At 55.2% G+C, this 25,740-nt stretch overlaps 1 protein-coding gene across 5 annotated transcripts in view; it reads right to left on the reverse strand.

The window, feature by feature from the left end:
- AACS (acetoacetyl-CoA synthetase) overlaps positions 1–25,740 on the reverse strand; it is a 50,031-nt gene that overhangs the window by 14,551 nt on the left and 9,740 nt on the right. For 4 of the 5 annotated variants that reach the window (XM_089894354.1, XM_022597761.3, XM_022597760.3 and 1 more), the window contains exons 5-10: positions 23,284–23,381; positions 15,092–15,206; positions 14,825–14,906; positions 11,033–11,180; positions 5,934–6,014; positions 2,114–2,238 (exon numbers count right to left, since the gene is read on the reverse strand). In XM_089894354.1, the coding sequence (XP_089750480.1) occupies positions 2,114–2,238; positions 5,934–6,014; positions 11,033–11,180; positions 14,825–14,906; positions 15,092–15,206; positions 23,284–23,381 (649 nt within the window). The remainder of the gene's footprint in view (positions 1–2,113; positions 2,239–5,933; positions 6,015–11,032; positions 11,181–14,824; positions 14,907–15,091; positions 15,207–23,283; positions 23,382–25,740) is intronic. The other variant, XM_089894355.1, reaches the window with a different exon arrangement.

Genomic DNA, 25,740 nt, shown 5'->3' on the forward strand with positions numbered 1-25,740 from the left:
AGTAAGCCTGTGCGCTGACACGATGACAATCAACGAAGATTTCGTCCCTAAGTGCATCAACGTTATTTTAAACATGAGAGGCCCTTAAATCGCACTGTGAGGCCCCTGCCCGCCCTGCCAGCGCTGAAGCGTCGCTCCTCCTGCCACAAACCCACAGGATTTTAGGTGAAAGCACGTTTGATTTGGTGTTACTTCAGCGTCGGGAGGTGGCAGAACTGGAATGAAGGCATCCCGCCCCGTCTGACCTGCCCCCTCTCCTGTCACCCGCATGGATGGCCGGAGCGCCGTGCTGCCCTTCGGGCGCCCCTCACAGGCCAACGAGTGGCACCTGCCTCGCTGACCTCAGCAGATGAGCCCCCCCAGCTGGGTGAAGGGCCAGGCCAGAGGGGCCCTGAGGACGGCCAAGGCCACGGCTCAGCTGGCGTCCGGGGCACAGGCCAAACCGGGATGTAAGGCGGAGGCCCAGCACGTGCGTTCTACACAGACCCAAACCACAGGGCTGCGAACGCACTCCCACATGCACGCTTGCACACACACCTGCACACAATCACATGCATGCACACACACATCCACAGGCATGGGTGTTCTCACACCCACGTGTGCACATAAGTGTATGTGCACCTGCATATACACACATGCGCACATGCACATACACGTGTGCACACGCACACCTGCACACATTCACAGACATGCGTGCTCACACTCGTGCACCTGTGCACATGCACATACACACTCACACTTGTGCACATACACTTGTGCACGTATACACACATTTGTGCACATTGCACACTCACACTTGTGCACGTACACACACGCAAAGCTGGGTCTGCCTGGGCCTTCCATCCTTCAACTTCATTAGCTCTAAGCCCCGGGGATGTACCTTTCTCTCTCCATCCCTCCTCCCGTGGCACAGGCATACACGTCCAGAGTGTCTCCTCCTGAGCGCAGCTTACAGGTATTCAGGGCAGAGATCTTCCCAGGGATTTGATTAACCTTTCACTGGCAACAAGCTCATTAGGAAATAAATTTCCTCGCTAATACTGTGAGCCAAATGTCAGGATTTAAGTATCACCCAGGCCAAAGTTATACTTCAAATATTAATGCCCAAGGATTTAAGAACATTAGCGGTTCCTCCTGTTTCCCCAATGTAAATGGACTCAAAGGTAACGTAATTAGAACATTTCAGAGAGTGGCTAACTTCTGGGCCACGGGAGCCCTGCCAGCTTCCGTGTTCTCGTTCTTGGAAACACGATCATTAGGCCAACGGCGACCACCAGCCGCAGCGGCGAGAATGCGTCAGCCGCCTATGATTAATTCATCAGCAAAGAAAGTGCCAACGGAACAGGGTCTTTGGACAGTTTCTGGCAATGACGATGAGGGTGGCTGGGGGAGAAGAGGGGCCACTTCACCCTTCCCCTGACACTGCCCCTTAGCTGGCCGCTGCCTCTGTCATCAGGATGCCCGCTTGCCGTCCTGTTCACAGGACTGTGGGGAGGCGGGGATGCCCTTCTGCAATACCGGCAGCGGGGCATCTGGAAGCACCCTGCTGAGTCTTGGGAGACCCTCGAGGCGCTGGCCAGCCCTGAGGGCTCGCAGAAAGGCAGGTGGTAAGGCCAAACGCTGGGAATGCCCCAGAGACAGACCTGCCCTCCCCTGGATGAGCATCTCCACACCGTCCCCCGAACAGGTATGTACGTTCAGCCTGGGTCATTCTCTGTCACCCTTGCGGCCATGGGCCCCGCGTGAAACAAAGCTCTCATCAGCCCTCAGTCTGCCTCTCTTCTGGGTCGCAGCTCTGCAAGTTCTTAGAATCCAGAGTTACAAAAAAAAGACCACGTTCCCTCTCCCGGTGCCCGAGGTTTCAGAGCTCACACCTGGGCCTTGAGGGGCGGGGCAGCCCCCTCCGCACTACATGGATCTCCATGGTCGGTCCCTGTCAGGGGCGGCCGCCCCTTCCCACCCTCCTTGACAGCTTCACCTACTCCTAGCACCTCCACACCCTCACACAGCCACCCCCACCAAGAGGGGGACATCGAGGGTGGCAAAGCATTCCAGAGACGGCACCCAGATCCTCAGAGCGGCCGCCCTGTGTCTGAGTGTCCCGGGTACCTACCCGATCCTGTCGACCAGGTCCCAGAGCACATTGGGGGTGGGCACCAGCGGGGAGCCGTCGTATAGGACCACGGCCGCCCCTGTGGCGAGAGCAGACACCATCCAGTTCCACATCATCCAGCCGACCTGGAGCAGACAGAAGGGAACACGTGTCAACCCAGCACCGGACCAGCTCCCCTCGGCCCCGTCACGCAGCCTCTCACATCCCTAGAAAACCACCCGATGCTAAGCCAAAGTAGCCAAGAACTGCCCGGCCCAAATGCACAACGCTCTGCCCCAGCAATTCCCCGTCAACAGTTTACGGTAAGGGGCTTCCCTGGTGGCGCAGAGGTTAACGATCCGCCTGCCAATGCAGGGGACACGGGTTCAATCTCTGGTCTGGGAAGATCCCACGTGCTGCGGAGCAACTAAGCCCGTGTGCCACAAGTACTGAGCCCGTGTGCCACAGCTACTGAGCCCGCGTGCCACAACTACTGAAGCCCGCACGCCTAGAGCCCCTGCTTCGCAACAAGAGAAGCCACCGTAATGAGAAGCCCACGCGTCACAGCAAAGAGTAGCCCCCACTCGCAGCAACTAGAGAAAGCCCGCACGCAGCAACAAAGACCCAATGAAGCCAAAATAAAAATAAAAATTAAGAGAGTTTATGGCAGGGATCAACGCACACGTGTGCACTAAGACATGTCGGAGAATGTTTCCTGCAGCCTCACTGGTGACAACAAGGGACTGAAGGCAACAGAGATGCCCGTTGCGTGGTCACATGGTGCACACATGCAGGGAACCCTGGGCGCTGCAGCAGGCAACCCAGGTCGGACGTGGGAAACAGCGCCTGGCACCCAGCAAGCACTCAGGAGTCAGCCACTGTGCAGCCATCAAAAAGAACGAGGCCTGGCTCTGTGCAGAACAGTCTCGAAGACAGACCGTAAAGTGGCAGAGCCAGCCCGGCAGAGGGTGTGCAGCGCCCCATTCGTATACAGAACCCCCAGCCCCCGCCCTGGGCCCGCAAAGGGGCCCGAGGGGCAGGGGAGTGAGCAGGGCGGACGTGGCTGCCTCTGGGCCCTGGAAGACGCCAACCTCTCACCAAGTTCCCATGTGCTGCATGAAATGCTTACCACGTGTAAGGAGAGCATTTTTTTTTTAATTAAAAAAATTTTCACAGCCAAAGAGTGTGCTCATAGCCCCACTGACAATGGCACTCCCATCCACGCTGGGAGAATTTGTAGGCGATTCCGGCCTAAAGCAATATAGCGACAGAACAAGGCAGCAGGAATCTCTGTCCAGAGGGCAAAACAACCCAATTCCACCCCGTAAGCAACGAGGGCAGGAGGATGCCCATCCATGAGCCTGGAGCAGATGCGGCCCAGTGTCCCGGGTCACCTGGCGTCCCCAGGTCAGAGTCCCGCCATCGGGGACCAGGCGGCCACGTGAGGTGGCACCCAAGTGGCAGTTAAGAATCCCCAGACAGTTCACAACAGTGTGAGTGACGCGGGTAAGAGCACGATGACCAACCTATGCTCCTCCTTTGGCACCATAGAAACGGCAAAGGGAACCAGGGGTCACACGAGAACCTCCATTTAGTTGAGTTGCCTTTTTTTTTTTTTTTTAAGGGTTTTAACATCCTAAGTTGAGTTTCTTCTAATAAGGAATCTTTTTTACTTTTCTTTTTTTTTTGGCCTCACAGCACGGCTTGCGGGATCTTAGTTCCCCAACCAGGGATTGAACCCGGGCCCTCGGCAGTGAAGCTGTGGAGTCCTAACCACTGGACCGCCGGGGAGTTCCCAAGGAATTACTGTAACAGGGAGCACTGCATCCTGGCCACCTCACTGTCCAGCTGTTAAAGTGAGTCAGCAGGTGACAGCACAGGCCTGGCTGGGGCCGGCTGGGGGCACCCGAGGCTGCTGCTGGCACCTGGCATCCTCCACCGAAAAATGCAACAGCCCCGTCCTTCATGGGCAGGATGCTTCCCAGAAAAGTGAACTGCTTTTGAGAGAATTGCTCTGGATCCTTGAGTCCTTCCATTGTCCCCTCACCGTGTCCCAGGGAGGCAGCTGAGTTGGAGGTCAGCATAGCTGTGGCTGCCCCGGGGGTGGGGTTCTGCAATTCAAAACGCTGCTCCATTAACGCCCCAGGGCTGGGCTTCCTGTCTGAAAGGGCCGGAGCCTGGCAGAGCCTGGCGGGGACCCAGCACTACTCACTGTTCACGATGGGGGAGGGGGATGGAAGGAAAGCCTGCAGCTGAAAGAAACCCAAATCATTTGGCCCAAAGCCCTGGATTTACGGCTGGGCACACAGGGCGACCTGCCCCTGGTCGCACGTCAGCGCTCCCTCCTGTGTCTGCGTCGGGTCCTGGGGCTCTGGCACCAGGGAAGCAGCAGGGCCTGGGCCTTGACCTCCCAGGTTAGGAAGATGCCTCAGCGTTCTGCTTCCTTGAGAACTCAGACCGGAAATGGGAGCCAAATCACTCTGGAGCCCCTGGATATTTGCGGTCTTGGACAAAGCTGATTTTGAGTTTTCTTCCCTTGGGACAAACAGCACTTCCTTCGGCTTGTTAACCTCTCACCTTCCAGGGTTCAGCAGCGTCGGGAACAGCTCCAGCGCCTTGAGCTCAAGCTCTGGTTTGATGACGCCCACTCCACACTAACCCACGGGAAGGGCTGGAAGCAGGACCACCTCCGTCCTGGGGGCAGGACCGCGGGCCTCCCGCGGGCACTGCAGTACAGCGGCGGCTCTCGGCTGCACGCGCGGCCGCCCGCAGGCCCCGCCTGGTCTCACGCCTGGATCCCCAGCCATGGAAGTAACTGCTCGAGCCACCCTGCATGCCCTTCCTCTGGCTGCTGTAAACAACGGCCACAAACCCATTGGTCTAAATGTACTGTCTGAGAGTCCTGAAGGTCGGGTGTCCAAACTCAGGTGTCAGCGGGGCGGGGAGTTCCTTCTGGAGGCTCCAGGGGGGGTCTTTCTTTGCCTTTTCCAGCTTCAAGGGGCCCCCGCACTCCTTGGCTCATGGACCCACCGTGCTCTGGCCTCTGCTCTGTCGTCCGCCCCCTCTGGCTCCACCGCTCCTGCCTCCCTCTTGTAAGGACCCTGGTGATCACCCTGGGCCCCGGATAACGCAGGACACTCTCCCGGTCTCCGGAGCCGCAGCCGAATCACATCTGCAGAGCCCCTTTGCCGCATCAGGTGACACGCACAGGCTCCGGGAGTGAGGACATGGGCACCTTTGGGGCCGTTATTCTGCCTCTCAGCATGCCACGCCACGGCCTTCCAGTAAATTCCTTTTCCGCCTCAACTGGTCAGAGTCCCTTTACTATTGCACACGACTAAGAAGTGACCGTCCTCATGGCATCTCTGGTAAGTTCCTGTCCCCCAGGTTGAGCCACAGATTTCCGTCACATGACACTCATCCCCACCTCTACAGGCTCAAGAGACTGAATTAACAGTCTCCTCGGTTTCTCTAGATTTCCCCAGGGCTCCAGGGCTCCCAGCGGCAACCGAGGTCAACACAGGGGGACGGGCCAGGCTGGTGCTCGACCTTGGTGCCGAGATTCAAGTGGGCAGCCGCCGGGAGGGAGAGAAAGAGAGCAAAAGCGAAGGATCCCGCAGGAGGGGCTGCTCGCACGCGGCCCGGGGTCTGGCGCACGCGGCCCGGGGTCTGGCGCACGTGGCCTGGAAGCTGTGCTTCTGGCTCCTGACATGTGAAAAGGTGGAGAGGCAAAAAGAAGAGTAAAGATAAAGTCCTCCCTACCTGAATGAACCAAAGCCCGTCCTGGGAGCGGCGCGGAGGAGGGGGAGGGCACCCGTCTCAGCACAGCACCCACACTCACCGTGGTGTAATACAGGATGATGTCACTGCTGGTCATGTTGCCGTGAAGAATGTGCTCCTTCAGGTGCTGGATGAGGGTCCCCTGGGGAGAAGCGGGGGAATTCCGCGTGAACCAGGCTGCTTCCTCCGAGGGCACAGAGGCACGCGCAGCCCAGACGCTTGGCCCTGGGGCAGGAGAGGTCAAGGAAGAGGCAGAGCTCTGAGCACCCTCACCATGACGAGCAGTGCTCCCATCCCTCTGCCACCTGACCCCTAAGACTCGCTGGGGACACGAGAAGAAACCCTGACCCGACCCTGCCGGCCTGCAGGCTCTGGGCGCCAGGTGATCAGAAGCACAGGGGACCCACCAACCTCAGGCAGAGAGAAGTGAAGATCACGGAGCGGAGAGTCACGAAGATGAAGGTAAAAGGCTGGGTGCAGGGACACCTGCCCCCCTCCAGACCAGGGCACTACAGGCCAGCCTTGCTCCCTCGTGGTGGACGGGGAAGACTGGATGCCTGCGCAGGACTGCCCCCGGGGTGCACAGCCGCTGCTGGGTCTGCAGCTCCGAGAGCCTCGGATCAGAGCTCAGGGACTCCTTGGCCGAGGGGTAGCTCAAGACCCTGCTTTCAGCTCAAACGCCCAGTCAGACCGCTCTCTCCCAACCCCGACGTGTGATCTATTACTTTTTGTTTTAACGTTCACAGGGCAGTAGATTCGCTTGGACCGAAACTCGAAAGCACACACCATGACAAGCCCCCGTCCCCTTCTGCAACCAGTAACCGTATACGCTTCCCGTGTACATTTCCAGGTATGTTTCTTGCCTATCTGCATGTATTTATTTATGCTGGTTTTTTATTTGGACGCACTGTCCTGCAGTTTGCTTTTTCCATTTATCAATACAGGGAGTTTCCCTCATGGTTTTTCGTACAGCCGTATAGTATTCCACTGCCCAGACCCCACTTGCTCCAAATGACTCTGTGTCGCTTGTGGCTCACTGGGAGGACAGGAAGCTTCCCAGCCCCAAGCACAATGCAGAGAGCAGAGCAAGGGGACCCTGAACCAGCTGTTTCATCTCTCGGTTTTCCCATCCTTTCAATGGATCTCACACAAGATCCTAAGGCTAGATCAGGGACGCGGCCCCTCCGAAGCCCCTGAAAAGGCCAACCACTGCGCTCAGTCTGGCCACAGACGGGAGCCGCCAGCTGACGGCAATGGTGGCCCTGGTTGTTTAGGGACTATTGGGACCCACGTATTAAAACCAGCCTTGATGACCCTCATTGTACCCAAGGGAAATAAAAAACAAGCCAGGGCTTCCCTGGTGGCGCAGTGGTGAGAGTCCGCCTGCCGATGCAGGGGACACAGGTCCTTGCCCCGGTCTGGAAAGATCCCACATGCTGTGGAGCGGCTGGGCCCATGAGCCATGGCCGCTAAGCCTGCGCATCCGGAGCCTGTACTCCACAACGGGAGAGGCCACGATGGTGAGAGGCCCGCGTCCCGCAAAAAAAAAAAAAAAAAAAAAAAAAACACAAGCCAGTAGGAGGAGATGATCCCTTTCAAAGCTCAACAGAAACAATCCTACCCAACAAATTCTCTAACTCAAGAGCCAGCACTCCTATTCCCGAGTCTGTCCTGGATGGCACCCCGTCACCAGGCCCGCAGTGGGGACGCCTGCCCTGGGGACGGACCACACGGGGGTCGGAGAGACAGCATTAGAAAGGCTGCTGGGAGGGAGAGCCCGTTCTGAGGGTTCCCCGAGGCCACCCTGGGTCTGCACGTGGGAGCCAAGAGCCCGGTGGCTTCACCGTGCGTGCACTGCAGGGTCAGGGACAGCACACCCGCGCCCACCCAGGACAGTCACAGGCTTCCTCAGAAAGTCCCTCAACGCACACTGCTCTCACTCAGAGGAGGCGGGCGGCCGCGTGGGGACAACAAACATTTCAGGGACCCTTCCGATGAACGCTAAGTGTTCACGTGGCAAATCCACAGAAAGGACTGGGAGCTCCTGGATTATAGGAACCCGTGGCAGATGCCCCTCGATTTCCCTTTTCACTTAGATTGGCCTTTAAAGGGCATCTTCGCCCGTACGGTCTGCCTCTATGAGCCCGGCCTATTCATAACCCGCCACGTGCTCACCTGCTCAGCAACCTCACTCTCTCGACGGCACAAAACCCTCCTTTGCTTCTCTCTGTGTGAACCTTAACGAGTCGCGTCAACAGCTCGTCCCTTAATTTCTAAATATTTATGGCAAGTCTGAATGCTTTCCCTGAGCGTCAGGAAGTATAAGCAGCGTGGTTTCTGAATCTCAAGCAAGAAGAGTAATTTAAAAGAAGGAAGAGGGAAGCTGTTTTCTGGGCTCTTTTGTGGGCTTAGAAAGCACAAAACAGCAAACGGGGATCACAACGTCCCAACCCAACCCTGACCCTGCTGCCAGCCCCAGGGGCACTGTCGGCGGTCCCACCGCGCTGTTTTCAAGTTTCCGCTCGAGATAACGCTTGAAAACAGGCAAGATGTTAGTCACTTCTCTGGAGATGCAAGAGCCCAGCAAAGCCAGAATTAATATAATTTTTCCTGACTTTTCCATATTCTAAATATACCAAGCACAATGATTTTATGAGCAAACTACATTTCATCTAATACATTTTTATGTTCCACTCCTAAAAATGGGACATTCGCTAGGCAAAGAGCACTGAAAATAAAAGTACAGTCGAGCACGGCAGGTTTTCCTAAAATGTGCTGTTTTCCCACACACACACCCCGCAACGCCCTCGCCTGCCAGGTTTCTAAAAACACTCATCTCTGTGGCCGGATATCGGGCCTCCGACCAGGCACACCAGGGGTCCCCCTCCAGGCAAAACACGATGCCAGCAGCTACACCTTAGGCTCTGAACACGCCCGACTCAGTGTGATAAAACAGGCTGGTAAGCAACAAGCACTCGCTCCTACAAAGAGGCCACTCGGCTCGGTCAGCGTTGCTTCCAGAAATCAAGGCTTTGGCCCCCGATGTCCCCTCCCTCCCACTCCGTGGTTCCTGAGAAGTCACCCACTGTCCGTGAACGGGCTCGTGTGTATCTGGCGGTTATCATTCCTAACCTGCCATCGGATCTTCCTTGGATGCAAATCCAGGTGATGACAAAGTTGTGTTAACCTCTTTCCACGTTCTCACGAGAACACTGTGTAAAGAGCTGTGTTAAGGCGTTAGAGTGATTCTACGGCAGGGGTTCAAACAGCTTCTAGATGTTCTAGCAGAGGACAGCTGTAAAAGCTGAATGAGCTGGAATAAGAGCATTTTGTATTTCATGTTCAAATACCACCATCTGACCAAGCAATAGCCAGAAGGCTCTTAGACAATGTGAGGTTTCTCCACTCAGATAATCCTCGGGCCTCCAAGAGGGGAGGAGGTTAAAACGAGGCCGATAGGGTGGGCGCTCGTCCACCGCGATGGATGTCCTTACGAAGAGAGGAAAATTAGACCCCAAAGAGACGCCGGGAATGTGCGTGCAGAGAGGAAAGAGCGCGTGAGGACAGAGCGAGAAGGCAGGCCCCTGCGAGACGATGACAGAGGCTCAGAGGGAACCAACCCTGCCCACACCCCGGTCTTGGACACCCAGCCTCCAGAGCCGCAAGGAAGTAAATCTTCATTGTTTAAGAACCCCCTCAGCCCATGCTATTTTGCTACAGCAGCCCGAGCTGACTCACACAGCACGGTAAGTCCTCCCTCGGTTAACCGCACTTTATAACATAACCCGGCAGCTTTCAAACTTTTTGACCCCAGCCCACGGTCAGACAGAAGTTTGGCGACGCTGCCTGGCACGTGCACCGTCCGTACCCACGCTTACATGACAGCTTTGAGAAAACACACCAACACTTCTTAGGACCCTTGATGAGCTGATATCTTCTCTTCTCACCTAACCTGTTTCCTTCTGTTTAAAATGCCGGCAGATGGCCAAAAAACACATGAAAAGATGTTCACCATCACTAATTAGAGAAATGCAAATCAAAACTACAGTGAGGTATCAGCTCACATGGTCATAATGGCGATCACCACAATCTACAAACAATAAATGCTGGAGAGGGTGTGGAGAAAAGGGAACCCTCTTGCACTGTTGGTGGGAATGTAAACTGATACAGCCACTATGGAGAACAGTATGGACGTTCCTTAAAAAACTAAAAATAGAACTACCATATGACCCAGCAATCCCACTCCTGGGCATATACCCAGCAAAAACCATAATTCAAAAACACACATGCACGCCAATGTTCACTGCAGCACTATTTACAATAGCCAGGACATGGAAGCAACCTAAATGCCCATCGACAGAGGAATGGATAAAGAAGGTGTGGTACATATATACAATGGAATATTACTAGGCCATAAAAAGGAACGAAATTAGGTCATTTGTAGAGACGTGGATGGACCTAGAGACTGTTATACAGAGTGAAGTGAGGCACAAAGAGAAAAACAAACATCGTATATTAACGCACAAATGTGGAATCTAGAAAAATGGTACAGATGATCTTGTTCACAAAGCAGAAATAGAGACAGACACAGAGAACAAACGTATGGACACCAAGGGGGAAAAGGGGGCGGGGGGGAGGAATTGGGAGACTGGGACTGACACACATACACTATTGATACTATGTATAAAATAGATAACTGATGAGAACCTACTGTAGAGCACAGGGAACTCTACTCAGTGCACTGTGGTGACCTAAGTGGGAAGGAAATCCAACAGAGAGGAGATATATGTATAACTGATTTACTTTGCCGTACAGCAGAAACTAACACAACATTGTAAAGCAATTCTACTCCAAGAAAAATTAATTTAAAAATAAATAAGTAAAATAAAATGCGGGCAGGGCCCATCTGTTGGACTCACAATACCCTAAGGGGTCATGACGTACAGCACGACTGTCACCGGCTCGCCCGGCGCAGGCCTTGCCCTGGTGGGCTGTGGAGTCCCGGGACCCCGTGGCGACGGCGCCACGGCAGCTGGGGCAGCAGCCCCCCACTGCCCGGCTCGAGGCCGGATCTCGGCGCAGCACCCACCTGGAGAGCAGGGATGGGGTGCCGCCCTAGCCAGCAGGAAGCCCCCAGGCAGGGACGGGGTGCAGACCTACCCCGGCCGAGTGCACCATGCACTTGGGCGCTCCGGTCGTGCCCGACGAAAACATGATGAAGAGCGGGTGGCTGAAGGGCAGCTGCTCGAACTCCAGCTGGGGGGCTTGCGCACCTTGCCCAGTGGCCAGGAAGTCCTCCAGGAACACGCTGTGGGCAAAAAGGCGCAGGAGACAAACGGTGAAGGTTCTAGAACACCTGGCGGGGCGGGGGTGCGGAAATCTGTCGAGTCCTCCCGTTCACCCCCCTCCACGTCTACCTGGGTGACGACCTAGATTCCAGGGACCTGCCTTGTCTGGAAGCTTCCCAAGAGAGAAGGGAGAAGTCGGGGCTCAAGGATTCATGCTAATTGAATAAAAAGTAACTGAGTGAAAATTTCCGGTTGCTTTTTTTCTTTTTCTTAATATTTATTTATTTATTTTGGCTGCTCTGGGTCTTAGTCGCAGCAGGCATGCGGGATCTAGTTCCCGACCAGGAATCAAACCCGGGCCCCTGCATTAGGAGCTCGGAGTCTTACCCACTGGACCACCAGGGAAGTCACAAAAATTTCCGGTTGCTTTATTAGCACCGCTGATGGGGCCAAGGGCTGTCTCTCCAGAGAATCTAAGCGCTTTAATAAACACTGTGGAGAAGGATCCCTTGCATTTAACACATTGGCTGCTTGTATGCAAACTGCGGAGGAGCTCTGAAGTGATGCTCAAGTCCTTGGAGCCCAGGCGCACCTCCTGTTTGCTACTAACTGTCTGATTAGCAGATGCCTGGTTTCCCCAGGTTCCCCAAAGGCAAGCTAGAGCCCAGGGTGTCTGAATCCTTCCCTTTCCCCCCAGGAGAAGGGAGGGCAGGAGGTGCCGGGTTGTAAGCTCTTCTGACACCTGAAGGGCACAGCCAGAAAGTGATGCCAACCTGTGGGGCAACTGTTCTGTTTTCCTGTATCCTGAGGTTTACAATGGCCAGATGCAAGTACCTGTCCAGGAACAAATACAATTAAGCCCAGCTACCGGCTCCAGCCTAAACAGCCTGCCCTACCCTGCCCCCAGAGCTGCCGTAAAGCGCCACTGCACATCACCAAGAACCGCCAAAGGGGCTGTTTTCTGAGCAGAAACAGGGTAGTGGAAGCCACAAAGCCACCTTGGGAGACAGGTGGTTTCTGTATTTTGAGATCGGCAGAAACATCGATTCCAAAACCCCGGCCCTGTTCCTCCACTGGTTTAGAAGCGAGAAGAAAGGGGAAAAATCGAAACTACTGCTTTGTCAAATGGAACTTTCTTTCAAGGAAGGCGGAGAAGTCAGTTAAACGCGGCCTGCAGCAAACTGCCAAGGAGAATTACTCTGAAATACAAACGGATGCACACGAAAGTGAAGAAGTGTGCTGTCTTGCATGGAAAGGCCCCCTTAAAGATGAGGATGTGGGACTTCCCTGATGGTCCAGTGGGTAAGACTCCGCACTCCCAATACAGGGGGCCTGCGTTCGATCCCTGGTCGGGGAATTAGATCCCGCATGTGTGCCGCAACTGAAAGACCCCAAATGCCTCAACGAAGATCCCACATGCTGCATCTAAGACCCAGCGCAGCCAAAATAAATAAATAAACACATAAAAATAAATCTTTAAACGAAAGAAAAGATGAGGATGTCTCCTGGGAGAGGTGCGGCCATTTGAAATGGGCACCCCAAATAATTCTGAGCGGTAAACAAGCAGACCCTTCCTCTCCAGAGCGTCAGGAAGATTATTCACTGTGGAGCCTTCCAGTCAATGAAAGCCCCATTCCGCCTCCACCTACCTCCCATCCGAGTACCATTTACACAAAGGGCCCAATCGAATCAAATGCACCACACAGAGAAAAACGTTTTCTTTCCATCGGTCTATAAATCACAGTAAATAGCGATTACTTTTGCTGCTTCTTCTAAAAAGGAAAACCCCAAAGGGCAGTCCCCCCACAGACACGCAGAGGCGCTTTCGGTTTATCTGCGGCACCCAGGAATCAAAGGCTGGAGAGCGCTGGGGGCCTGCTTCCCCGGGCGGTGGGGACCGGGACTGCGGAGCTCTCCGCACTGCCTGAAGCTAAACCAAGTGGTTAATGTTATTTCTGGATGCCCTCACTTTCTATCAATCACCAATAAACACATTCAGAAAAATAAAAGCCGGGCCACCGTGGGGCCAGCAAACCATCCTGTTTTCCTCCTGGCCTTTGTGCGTACGGCCCCATCAATAAAACCAGGGGAGCTATATTCACGGCAGGGGTGTAATTTATCAAGGTCGGCAGGGTTCCCACAGTCTAGGGGACAGTCCACGCCCCCGGACCTGCCTGTAAGGACCTGCACATCCTGACCCGGATGCTCCAGAGGACACAGCCCACTCTGGCCTGCAGCTGTCACCTGCCCATAATGACGACGTTACTGAGAGCTAACTTCATGCACACTGCTAAGCCTGCGAGGAAGGTACTGTTATCCCCGTTTTACAGATGGGGAGAACAAGGCACAGAGAGGTTGATCGCTAGCCCAGGCCCACACAGCTGAGATCTGACCCCGAGCAGTGTGGCTCGAGACCATGGCTTTAAAGGAACGATCACTTTGCTGCAGCTCCCGTCAGCCTCTGGAACCCTGGCACTGCAGCTGTCCCCAGACCCTGCTCACCTCTCAAGGTCCCTCAGGCGCCACTGCCCCCAGGCCCCACAGAGAAGCAACCACGCCCTTCTCTCACCTCCTGGGCACTTCCTGTCCCAACTCAGTGAGCATGGCTGTGTCTACTGGCCCGAGCGGTCACAGCTCCCCCTTCCTGCAGGCGTGTCTTGTCCCCCCAGCTCGACTGTAAACGTGGGGGACAGTACATGAGCTTTAGCCCCCTCAGTGCCCCTGGAGGGCACCTGCACAGCGCCGCTCAGCCACGCGTCCACCCCGTCTGCCTGAGTAGCAAGGCTTCCTCGCCGCCTCCCTCCCCGCCATGGCACACCCAGGATCCCCACCTGCGGCTCTGCCGCCGCCTCTCATGGGGCCTGGGGCCACTCAGAGACTCCTGCCTGCAGCCCAGACGCGAGGCTAAGTGGACAGGTTTACCTGCGTAGGTAAACACGCCCGATCTCAGAACTCGCTCCTCTATGATGGCTTACAGAGAGATGAAAGGTGTATAACAAGAACTTTGGGAAGAATCTCAACTTGGACCAAATCATAATCCATTTTCTTAACTTCTGTTCAGAATTAAGGTGCTCACCATTCTATTCCACGTCAAGGCCTGTGGTTTATCGGCTTATAAATGTCAGAAAAGCAAAGGAAGATGCCATTAGCAATGGCAACAAAAAATAGGTTGTAAAATGAAAGAAAAACCCCACATATTATGTATGTGTATACCTTTGTGTGGCTGTGTGTGTATACATACATGCGTACAAATACACATAAGTATGAACCACGTACACAGAGGTGTACGTGTGTGTGTGCACATACGCACATCCACACACATACGCACCTGTGGATACACATGAGTCACTGTTCAGAACTGCTGTGGCCAATCCAGGGAGCCAGCCTGGCCCCATCCAAGCCCACCACTTCCAAGGGACACGAGACAGGAAGAGTTAGGATGCCTGGGACAGTCTCTGTTCTGCCACTAAGTTACCACGTGGCCCCAAGGGATTCCCCCTGGGGCCCTCGGGTCCCCATCTACAGAATGACAATTTTTAACTAAGACACCTTGCACCTCTGAAACACTCCAACCCCAAGTGCAAAGATCCACAGAACCTGCACCCCGGTTGGGACTCTGAGTGGGTTTCACATGCAACCAGTGATCAGCATGCGGCTGGCTTACCTATTTGGAATCTTGGAAATGTCTATCTTCTCTCTGGAGGAAACGTAAGGAATCACCACCACTTTTTTCAGGTCTGCTAGTCCTGAAAGCAGCGGGGAGGAGAAAACACAAGCTTACAGGACACAACATACCTAGCCGCTAATCTTTTTCTTTTTTGCTGAAACGTAACACGACCTAGGACTGAGACCACTCCGTTTTTGCAGGGCTCTTGGGACCCCTGGGGGGGCTCTCGCCCCTGCCCCCTGCCCCCCACGCCAGCCCACGCACCTCTAACGACCTGCTGAAGCTTGTCCACGTGGTCGTGCTCCCTGCCATTGTACACGACGGCCTCCACGGAGAAGATGAGCTTTGGCTGAATCTGAGAAAACCGGTCCAGAACGCCCTAGAGTGGAAGGAAAGAGTCGTCATTGTTCATCCAAAAGGCAAAATCCTCCAGCAGCCAACGGCACGGCTGCATCTCCAGGGAAAGAAAAAGCAGCGTGCGCAGCGCACTAGCCACGTCCCTGCGTCCCCGTCACCCAGAGGCCAAGAGAGACAGCCAAGCAAACGGGACATGCCCCCGAGACAGGATCATCACTTCAAAGAAAGCATCAGTACAAAGAAACACCGGACTGACTTACAGACATACACTGAGTCTATCAAATGGGAAAACACAGGGTGAGTATTTGCACGACCACAGAGATCCCCCACTTTTCAGCAAGAGCCTCCCAACACAGCTCCTCCGGCATATGTAAGTGAAGACGCCCCTTCCCAGGAGGCAGCTCTGTATGCAAAGTGTTGCCGTATTCAGCCCCTCCTTTAACCTTCAGTCAAAGAGGTTCGTGAATCCTCTGAATGATACTTCTTGCCGAGCAAACGTATGAACTCACAAATGTGTACACTCGTAAACAAGCCCCATGAGGAAAAGCAGGCTCTCCACACCCCAGCTGTCTGTCTCTCCACACATGGGATCACCGTCCCGCCAAGCACCCCCCTCTCCCTGAGAGAAGGGGCACCCCCCGTGCACATGCGCAACTTGCTTCGGGAACTGCTGTGAACTGCCACACGCAACCTCAGGATGCACTGATACGACCTGCGTGTGACACCGAGGGTGACGGGTACAGGCCCTCTCGGATGGACTCCCCTCCCGCTCCCCTCTCAGCCTGCCAAGTGCAGACCGTGGTGGAGCCATTTCCACCCACGAGAACAGCACCTGGAAGGCATCACCCACATGGCGCTCCTGATCCCTCAGTCCAGTGCAGCGGCTCAAGGTCAATGCCCGGGCTACTCCAAAGGCACCAGCAGTGATGCCAGAACCTCCGTGTGAGGACCTGATGGGCAGGGTCTCCACCCTGGCTGCAGGTTAGAGCCACCTGTGGCGTGACGATTAATTAAACTCATTAGGTAACTAATTAACTGGCCTGGAGTGGGCCAGGCACTGCTTCTCAGAGCTCCCAGGAGTCAGCAAAGCACATGCCTAAGACAAGGGGACGCCAGGCCCCTCGGAGGGGTCCTGGCGACAACAGCATCACTCGGGGCCCCAGACCTACTGAACTGGAAGGTCTGGAGGTGGCCCAGCAATCTGTGTTTTCACAAGCGCTTCGGGTGATCCTAATGCACAATAAAATTTGAGACTCTCTGGGCTAAAGATTCAAGGACTGATTCTATTTTCAATGTCGTCGGATTTTCAAGACCAGAAGCTGAATTAACAGAGAAGAGCTGCGGGCGGAGAGGGGGAGGAAGCATTTGTTTATCCCACCTACTGTGCCAGGCAACCAATCAGAGTTCTCTCTCCTTGGAACATATAATCTATTGCGGGGGGGTGGGGGGGAGTAGCAAAGCAATTATAAATGTTTTTGTTTCCAGTTTCTAATTGTTTTCAGTTAACTATACCCATGGTTTAGGTAGCCAGGAAAATGAAAAGGAGGAAGACAAGAAGGGAGGGAGGGAGGAAAGGAGGGAGGGAGGGGGGAAAGGAAGGAATTAAAGTCATAAGGAAAAATTAATGATGGACTTGATCAATACAAACAAAATCTTTTTTCCAAAAAGATCAATAAAATAAGCCTCTTGATAAATCTGACCAAGGAGACAGATATTTCTAGCTAACACTGACATAGTACTTATTACGTATCAGGCACTGTCCTAGGCACTTTACTAATATTCACTCACTTAATGCTCTGACATGGAATTATTATTCCCATATTCCAGATGGATAAACTGAGGCATACAACCATACAAAATCAAAACCAAACTTTACTACAGAAAGAGGGAATAATGACAAAGCAGTATGTTGAATTTTGTTAATAAATTCATGAAAGCCAGATGAAGTGGATGATTCCCCAAGAAGATATAAATTTATCAAAAATGATTCAAGAAGCAGCAGAACACCTGAAGAGACAATAACCATGGGAGAAAAAGCAGTCAAAAGTCTACCCCCCATTTTTTTTTTCTTTTTTTATTGGCTGTGCTGGGTCTTCATTGCTAAGCACAGGCTCTCTCTAGTTGCGGCGGGCGGGCTTCTCATTGTGGTGGTTTCTCTTGTTGCAGAGCACAGGCTCTAGGTGCTCGGGCTTCAGTAGTTGTGGCACGTGGACTCAGTAGCTGTGGCTCGCGGGCTCTAGAGCACAGGCTCAGTAGTTGTGGTGCACGGGCTTAGACGCTCCGCGGCATGTGGGATCTTCCCGGACCAGGGCTCGAACCCGTGTTCCCTGCACTGGCAGGCGGATTCCTAACCAGTGAAGTCCCCAAAGGTCACCTCTTAACACAGACGCCAGGGAGGTACAGAACTGCAGGCAAGTGCCACCAAATCCTCACACACTAGGACATTCCTTTTCTATAAACCATTACAGGAGACAGAAAGAGACAGAGAACACACAAACCAAAAAAGAGAGTAGACCAATGTAATTTACTACACTAACAGATTAAAGGGGAAAAATCTTTTGATTATCTTAAAAGCTTTCAATAAAATGCAACACGCTTTCCTCCCAAAAAGCTTTAATAAGCTGGAAACTTCCTCACTGACAAATGGTGTCTCGCAGAAATCTATGGCAAACACATCACTCTTGATGGTAAAGAGTCCTGGTGGGAATTCCCTGGAGGTCCGGCGATTAAGAACTCTGTGTGCTTCCACTGCAGGGGGCACGGATTCGCTCCCTGATCAGGAATTAATATCCCGTATGCCGCACTGTGGCCACAAAAGAAAAAAAAAAAAGTCCTGGTAAAGAACAGACACTAGCTTCCGTGCGCGGACTTCCACGCTCTCCTGGCGCCCCCATCTAGCAGGAAGCCTGGAGCGGGCAGGAGGGAACCAAGCAGCGGACGGCAAGAAGGGCTACGAAGAAAGCCGGTGATAACCGCCGGTAGAACCATTAGAACGGGGTTCGGCAAGGTGGCCGTGTACAAACTCCACACAGCAAAATAAACAGCACGCCTGGACCCCAGCATTCTAAGAGGGACAGAGAGTCCGCGCTGTAGCTGGGAGGAACATTTTTGCCAGTAAAAACCCCTACATGCACTGAGCGCTCACCATGCGCCTCTCCAGCTGGTGACGGGCACTCACACATCCGAGGTCAGGCCCCCAGGAGTGGGTGGGGCTGTGAGCGCCTCCACATCCTTGGTGAGACAACCTGCCAGTGACAGAGCTGGAGTTCTAGCCTGCTCGGTGTGCCACAGGGGCTGATGCTCCTAACCACAGCGCTGACTCCACAAAGGAAAGACTAGCCCTCGGGACAGGGAACCAAAGGGCGGCAGAAGAGAGCCAGGACTGGGGTCCCCGAACACTGAATCGGCAGGAGGACGCGAGAACCACGGCCAGCGCATCCCAGGAAGACCCCGGAGAGAGCACCTCTGCTCAGGGGCACCAAGAGAAGAGCCCCGGGCAGGGGGAGCTGGCCCAGGGAAGGGAAAGAATTTCTAGAAAGCCTGGGGCCAGGGAGGAGCTGGATGAGGCCAGACTGGAGAGCCCTGGAAGGCGGCAGAGCTTTTTCCGTGACACCCAGCGTCCCTCCTGGTGGGCTAGCCCACACAGGTGGGAGGACCAGAAAGCAGTGACCTGGGGCTCAGACATAAGAGGTGACCCTTCCTCACAGGGGGAGAGAACAGACAGCAAAGATGACAAGTGTTTCACAACCAGAGGTCAGAACTTGGCACCATGGAAAGACTCTAGAGACCCCACGACACGGTGGCCGTGTTCCTGGCGGGTCAGGAGCCGGTCAGGATCTCTGAGCGCCAGAAACCAGCTGCTGGCCTGCTCTGGTGCAGGAGAGGGCTGCTCAGTCCAGAGCTGCTTTCACGTCACGAGGAAATGAACACACCTGTGATTGTGCAGCCGACCCAAATACGACCCTTAGCAACCAATCAGGCCCTGAAACCAACAGCCCAGCCGATGCGGGATCCAGTGGACAGCCACCGGTGCGAGAAGAACAGCTGTCCTATTTATGTGCACAAACGCACATGTGTGCACGTGCACACGCACACACATGCGTGCAGCAACCTGAAAGTGCTCTGTGATGGGGAGGGCTCCAGGCTGCCCTCTGAGATGTGTGGATATCAGAGGTGGGACTCCCCCGATGTCTTTGAAAAAGCCCCCACTCAAAGGTAAACAGTGAAACAAAGAAAAAAACAAACGTCAAAACACACAGGACCTGGAGGTCTTGGTGAGGCTGGCAGGTTGGGGACCCAAAGAACAAGCAGTCCCGCACCTGGAGATGCCCACGAGCCCAATGGGCGCAGGAAATCCAAGCAGATAGGGTGGGAGACGTGGGAGAGTTGGAGGAAGGGGCACGCAGTGAGCAGAGGGGCAGGGGCAGGGCAGACGCAGAACCAAGGGGCTCCAAGAGAAGTGAGGAACGGTCCCCAGCATCCTCGAGCAAAGGCGGTGTCCCCACCCCTCCCTGAAGCAGCCTGCACATACAGGCATACGGCCTGCCAACAGACGGGGTCCTTCCATCACCAGCCTGGCAAGGCAAGGGGAGGTCACCACCGCATTTGTGGGCAGGTGAATCCACGTGTATGGAGACCCCGCCCCCATACCTGTAAACTGCCTGGTAACCATCCCACACGTGTGTGCCACGGGGCTAGAACTTACTTCATAGTCAGTAATGATGTGACCCCATTGTAAAAGAACCAAATAATTAAAATCAGGATTGGCAAGAGAGTGGCAATTTTCCCTTTATTATAGAGAAAATTCTTCAGTGATTTGCAGCAAACAATTGAAAGTAGGAAAAACATTCATGTTTCACTGCAAATTTCAGAAACGTACCCTTTACTGAAACTGGGAGACCATCTAAAGTGTAAAACGGTGATGTCGGAAATTAAGAACAGGAGCTGCCTTTTTTTTTTTTTCTTTTTGGCTGTGTGGCATGCAGGGTCTTAGTTCCCCGACCTGGCGTCGAATCCCTGCCCCCTGCAGTGGAAGCTCGGAGTCCCAACTACTGGACCACCAGGGAAGCCCAGGAGCCTCTTTTTAAAGCAGAGATTTGCAAACCACTGAAGAGGACCATCCTGGGCCCCCGTGACCCCTCTGTCCCGCCCCAGGCCGCACCTCGTCATTAACTCTAGATGCTTCCCTGCAGGCTTTAGCTACTGGAAAAGAACAGAGAAGACATCTGAGGCCCTGGAGTCATTGCTTCGTCCCAGGTCCTTAGCACACAGGTACCGGTGCCCACGTGAGCAAGCGCTGTGCCTCGTGACCCGGACCAGAGCTTCCCGGCCAGGAGGGCTCACCCTTGGGAGCTGGCAGGTGGTGCCAGCAGCCGGGGGCCCTCAAGTCACCAGGCTGATACGTTAACTGTCATTCACTGCTCAACAATCACTCCAAAGGGTCGTGCACATGGCTACCTGCCTCTGGCTCTACACCAGGGTCCCGGCAAAACGAGGACCCCTGCCCAGAACTCAGGGCAGAGCGAAGCATCTTAGTAGAACGGCGTTCGGCCCTGTCACTTTCTGACCGAATAGAGGGCTCTCCTGAGGCTCAGGCCATCACGCCCTCAAAGATCTCCTGCAAGCAACTGTGCTGAAGGCCGTGGTCAGGGCGGAGCCAGGCTGCCATCTAGTGCGTGTGCGCTTCCAACGAGAGCCGCCACCCCGGAAAACCCGAACCAGCCTCAAACCAGGGAAGGAAGGCCAGGGATGCCGCTCCAGAGCCACCACTGGCTGCATCCTCTGCACAACGGGACCTGGGACCAGAGTCGGCCACAGTGGCCTGCGGTGGTGACATTTTGCACAAGACAGACCCACGAGGATGGGCGCAGGGTCAAGGCCAGCTGCTGATGCTACAGGCAAGCAGGAGGTGGCTGGGCCCCAGCCCGTCCCCTAAGCCTCCCGCCCTGCACCAGGTGGCTCAGACCCACCACCTGAGGCCAACCCAGGAGCTCTGCTCTCTGTGAAGCACTCAGGCAGGGGCTTCATTCGGGCCCTAGAAGGCCACGCCCACGCCCCCAGGCTGCACAATGCTTCTCCAACATCACAACTGCTTACAAGTTCCGATTCACTCAAAAACACCCACTCCCTCCTCATTAGGAACAGCTGACCTTCACCGAGCTTGGGGGGTAGTCTGCGCGCTGTCCCAACCCCAGATGGGTGTCAATGGTGTTGCCCTCACAAGCCCTCCTACGGTGTGTCCCCGAGGACACAGAGACAGGAAGCGGCAGAGGCGGGTTCAAACCCAGGCAAGAGCCTGCCTGCTGGTAACCTCCACGCCACATGCCTTCTCCAGCCCCGAGGCTCCTTCACCGCTTCCGGGCAGCGCAGCTCAAGGCCTGCTGAGGGATCCAAGGACAACAGCGCCCAGGGACGGGGTCCCAACCCTCCAGGACCCGCCCCCCCGAGGATGGCCTGGTCCCAAGCAGCTCACACGGCCTCACAGAGGGCCTTGGGGACCAAGAGGCCCCCTGGAGCTCCAGGCTCAGGTCAGTCCTGGCTGCCCTGGGTGATCAGGGGTGGAGGCGATCTGGGAGAGGCCCAGCAAAGCCCCAGGAGGCACAACCACGGCCACCAGCAGTGAGGTCTGGGGTGACCACCCCCTCCCCGAACTCAGCAGGGCCCAGTCCTCAACCCATGGGGCCAGGGCCGGCCTCAGCCAATCGCCTCACTGCTCCAGGCCTCTGTGTTGCAGAAGCACGTCTGTCCCTCCTCCGCACGGTGTGGGAGGAGATGAGAAATACCTTGAGAGACCTCCCTGGTGGTCCAGCAGTTAAGACTTCGCGTTCCCAATGCAGGGGGCCCAGGTTTGATCCCTGGTCAGGGAACTAGATCCCGCCTGCCGCAACTAAAAAGATCCCGCGTGCCGCAACGAAGATCTCGCGTGCCGCAACGAAGATCTCGCGTGCCACAACTAAGACCCGGTGCAGCCAAATAAATAAATAAATATTTTTAAAAAGCAAAGAAATACCTTGAAAACCTTTTCCAGAAGAGCAAGCCTCAAGGCAGAGGTTGAGTATCAAGCTCACACCCAAAATGCCCAGCCTGTGGACAAGGCACATGGACCGCAGAGCACGGAGCTGGAACAGCGCCGTCCCTGCACCTGTATCTCAAGTGTATCAATCCTCCTGCGTCAATCACAGGCCCACGCAGTCTACGCTCGTATCATGAGACTCTCTCTTCCTGATGCCCCTGCTTTGCACGTGAGGATAAATAACTCACCCAGGGATGCACGGCCAGCAAAGCCAGGCCAGCCCTTAGCCCCTGGGCTGCACTGACCGGTGCCCAGCACAGGGGCCACGCCCAGAGCAGAGGAAGAATGGTCAGGGACGTGGATGCCCGGCATGTCCTCTAACGGGCCCGGCCTCGTGGCTCCTGAGGGTCCCTCATCCCCGAGGTTGGAAAGGTCCCTGATCAGGAAGTGGGGGTCCCAGTAAGTCCTGCTCTGCTGCTTCTTCCTTCCCCATGGTGGGGCTCAGTGCGTGCTTCCTGCCTTGCCTGGGCCACGCCGCAGCTGGCGCACCCTGGTCCCTGGTGCCCCTGGGGCTTACGGGGATAAAGAGGCCCGCCGCCCTCCCGCACAGAGCACAAAGCTCAGCCCCAAAGGAAGGGATCAGAAACAGCAATTATGGAGCAAACTCTCCATAAGCAAACCTTCCACGAGCAAATCTGCAGAGGACGGACATCAGAAAACCTCACGTGGTCGTGAAGTCACAGGAGCCGTGACCGGGCGTCTCCTGCTGGATACTCGCAACACCGCCTGTCGCATGTAACACACACTAACGCAGCCAATGCACACGGCTGGGTGTGGGGAAAGGAAGCAAGGATCGTTCACTTTTACACTTAAAGAGAGATCCCGCTACTTCTGGCTCCTTCTCTCCTGCTGATTGCGAGTCACCAGCCGGGGAGACGGGAGGCCATCGTGACACCGTTTCCTCCCAGCCTGGCTGGTCCTGCCCCGCAGCTGCCCACACCCCGACCCAAGATGTCATGGGGAATCACACAGAATGTTCCCCTGTGGGGGCCGCACACCCAGGGCACTTGAGGGGACCCCGACTCACGTTCACGCCGAAGTCTGGGGACGTGGAGCTCCAGATGGCGCCAACGCTCGTGGCCGCCAGCATGGCCTCCACGGCGTGCGCACTGTTGGGTAAATAACCTGTGGGCGGGATACAGGGAGAAAGCTTGGCTCAGTGTGTGAGGATGCCGCGGACTTCCAGAAGCACCTCCCGGAGTCACGGTGGGAGTGGGGAGAGGGGCTGGCTGTGAGCGGCTCACAGAGCAGGGCCAGGCCCAACCCAACCACCTTGACATCTCCTGCTCGGATGACCCAATCACTGCTGTCAGCCTGACCGCTTCCCATCATCACCCCCTCCAACGCATTCTGATCAGGGATCCCTGCATGATCCTGGCCTCTTTGTCGCTCCGCTCCGCCTCCCACTGTGGGCTCGGTCACAACAGCCTCCCTTCAGTCCTAAGCTCCCCCTGCCTCAGGGCCTTTGCACAAGCTGCCTGCGTTGCCTGGACACTTCCACCCACACCAGCCCCCCCCTACTCATCCTTCAGCTCCAAAGGCAAATGGAACTCCCTCAGGGAAGCCTCCTCCAAGGCCACCCTAAGAACTCAGGTCCCCTGGCCAGTCGCCCACAAAGCACACCGTATTTCTCCCTCACCAGATCTAGCATGATGATCATCTAAGTATAAACATCTTAACTGGCAGCTTCATATCTGGTTCTCTCGTGAGGGCAGGGACGTTGCCTGTCTCGCTCCCTGCTTTACCTAATGCCTTTCGGTACGCCCTGCAGATCAAGGTCCGCAGATACTGGTCTACTGGCCGGCTGGTGGGAGGATGCTTGGATGGAGGGAGGGAAGGAGAGGCTGCAGGGGAATGAAGACTGAGCAGATCAGTCAAGACATATACAGTCCTGCAAGGGACTCAGCCCTCCATCTAGTAGGAAGCTGAGTTTTGTTTTGTTTTGTTTTTGGCCGCACCACATGGCCTGCGACCAGGGATCGAACCTGGGCCCCCTGCAGTGGAAGCATGGAGCCTTCACCACTGGACCCCCAGGGAAGTCCTCTGGGCTTTTATGATAATAGAGGCAGAGACTCTTTATGGACGAAAAGACTGCGATCAATTAAACAGACCGTCCTAAATGCTCCAGAGGAAAAAGGATTTGTGCACAAGGCACCAGGGAGCAGGTCCAGGGCCTGCCCTGAACACGGCTCCCTCCCTGGGTGACACGAAAGCCCTCTGGGCTCCAGCACCCCGTGGTGCCGTGAACAGCTCTCCCGCTGCCCCTCCTCCCATGGCTCTGGACTGCCTACTTGACCATAGCGGTGGGTGCTTTGTTTCTTTGGGTTCACTGCATCTCCCCTGCTGGGTGTCCCATGGGGCAGGGGTCGTGCATTGCTCCCACGGCCCCCGGGCCCCGCCCAGCCCTGGCACACAGCAGGCCCGCTGACGGATGTCAGCTGCCAAGAAGAGACTTGGCTGTGAGCGTACTGAGGTGTCTCCACGGTGCCATCGCCCCAGGCAGGGCGGGACTTACCACCCAGGGAGGCTGGGTGACCTGCCGGCTGTGGGGACTGACACGCAGCCAGGAGACGCCCGCTTCACAGACAAGGAGCAGCGCCGTGAGCAGTGAGCAGCTGTAACCGCATCTCTGAAGGCCTCCAAGCATCTCCCCATTCAATCTCCCTCTGCACAAGATCTTCCCTAGCGCTCTCTTCTGGGAAACACAGTCCCCTGTCCTAGTAACTGTGATCAGGTCAAATTAGAATCCAAGATGTGACACTCAAGAAGGGGGTGTCACCAAGCACCAGCCTGATTCTGAGGAGAGAAGGGCAACGGAGCAGGCGTCCCCCATGTAAGCACGGCCAAGCAGCAGCCCCAGGATGTCCTGTTCTCCGTTTCTCCTTCTCAAGAAACGTTTGCTTCAAAGGGAGATTTTTAAAAATGAAAATTGGAGGGAAGAAAAATTACTGGAAGGTAGAAGAACCTTTTGAATTCCTTTTCTAGACAAATTAAATTGGACCACGAAGAACCCAAGATATTGAGGTTTCAACCACAAAAATGCCTGCTCTGACCCAGCACTCTCATGCCTCCATCCAATAAACACTCGTTATACACCTACTATGAGCCAGGTACCCACAGACTGAGATGCAGCAGTGAAGAGAAGACAAAGCCCCATCCTCTGGTACAGGAGGACAGACGTGCACACACACACACACGAATAATCCTGTGATTTCAAGAAGGCAGCAGGCGACAAAGGAAAATAAAGCGGGGTGCAGAGAGAGTGGTGATGGATTTTTCCACAGGACAGCACGGACAGCTTCTGAGCAGAGACCTCAACGAACCAGGGTAAACCCTTGGATCTGTAGAACACTCCATCCAGGGCCGAGACAGGCGATCATGCAGCACAACCCTTACCCGTCCTTTACTATTCATTCCTCTCCAGTCAAGTAACACAGTGAGCGGTCGCTCCATGCCCAGCTCCATCATCTGAGAAGGACACTCG

This window comes from Delphinapterus leucas, chromosome 14, assembly GCF_059928025.1.
Source record: "Delphinapterus leucas isolate spDelLeu-1000000601 "Yukka" chromosome 14, BTC_Dleu_Yukka2, whole genome shotgun sequence".
Lineage (NCBI taxonomy): Eukaryota > Metazoa > Chordata > Mammalia > Artiodactyla > Monodontidae > Delphinapterus > Delphinapterus leucas.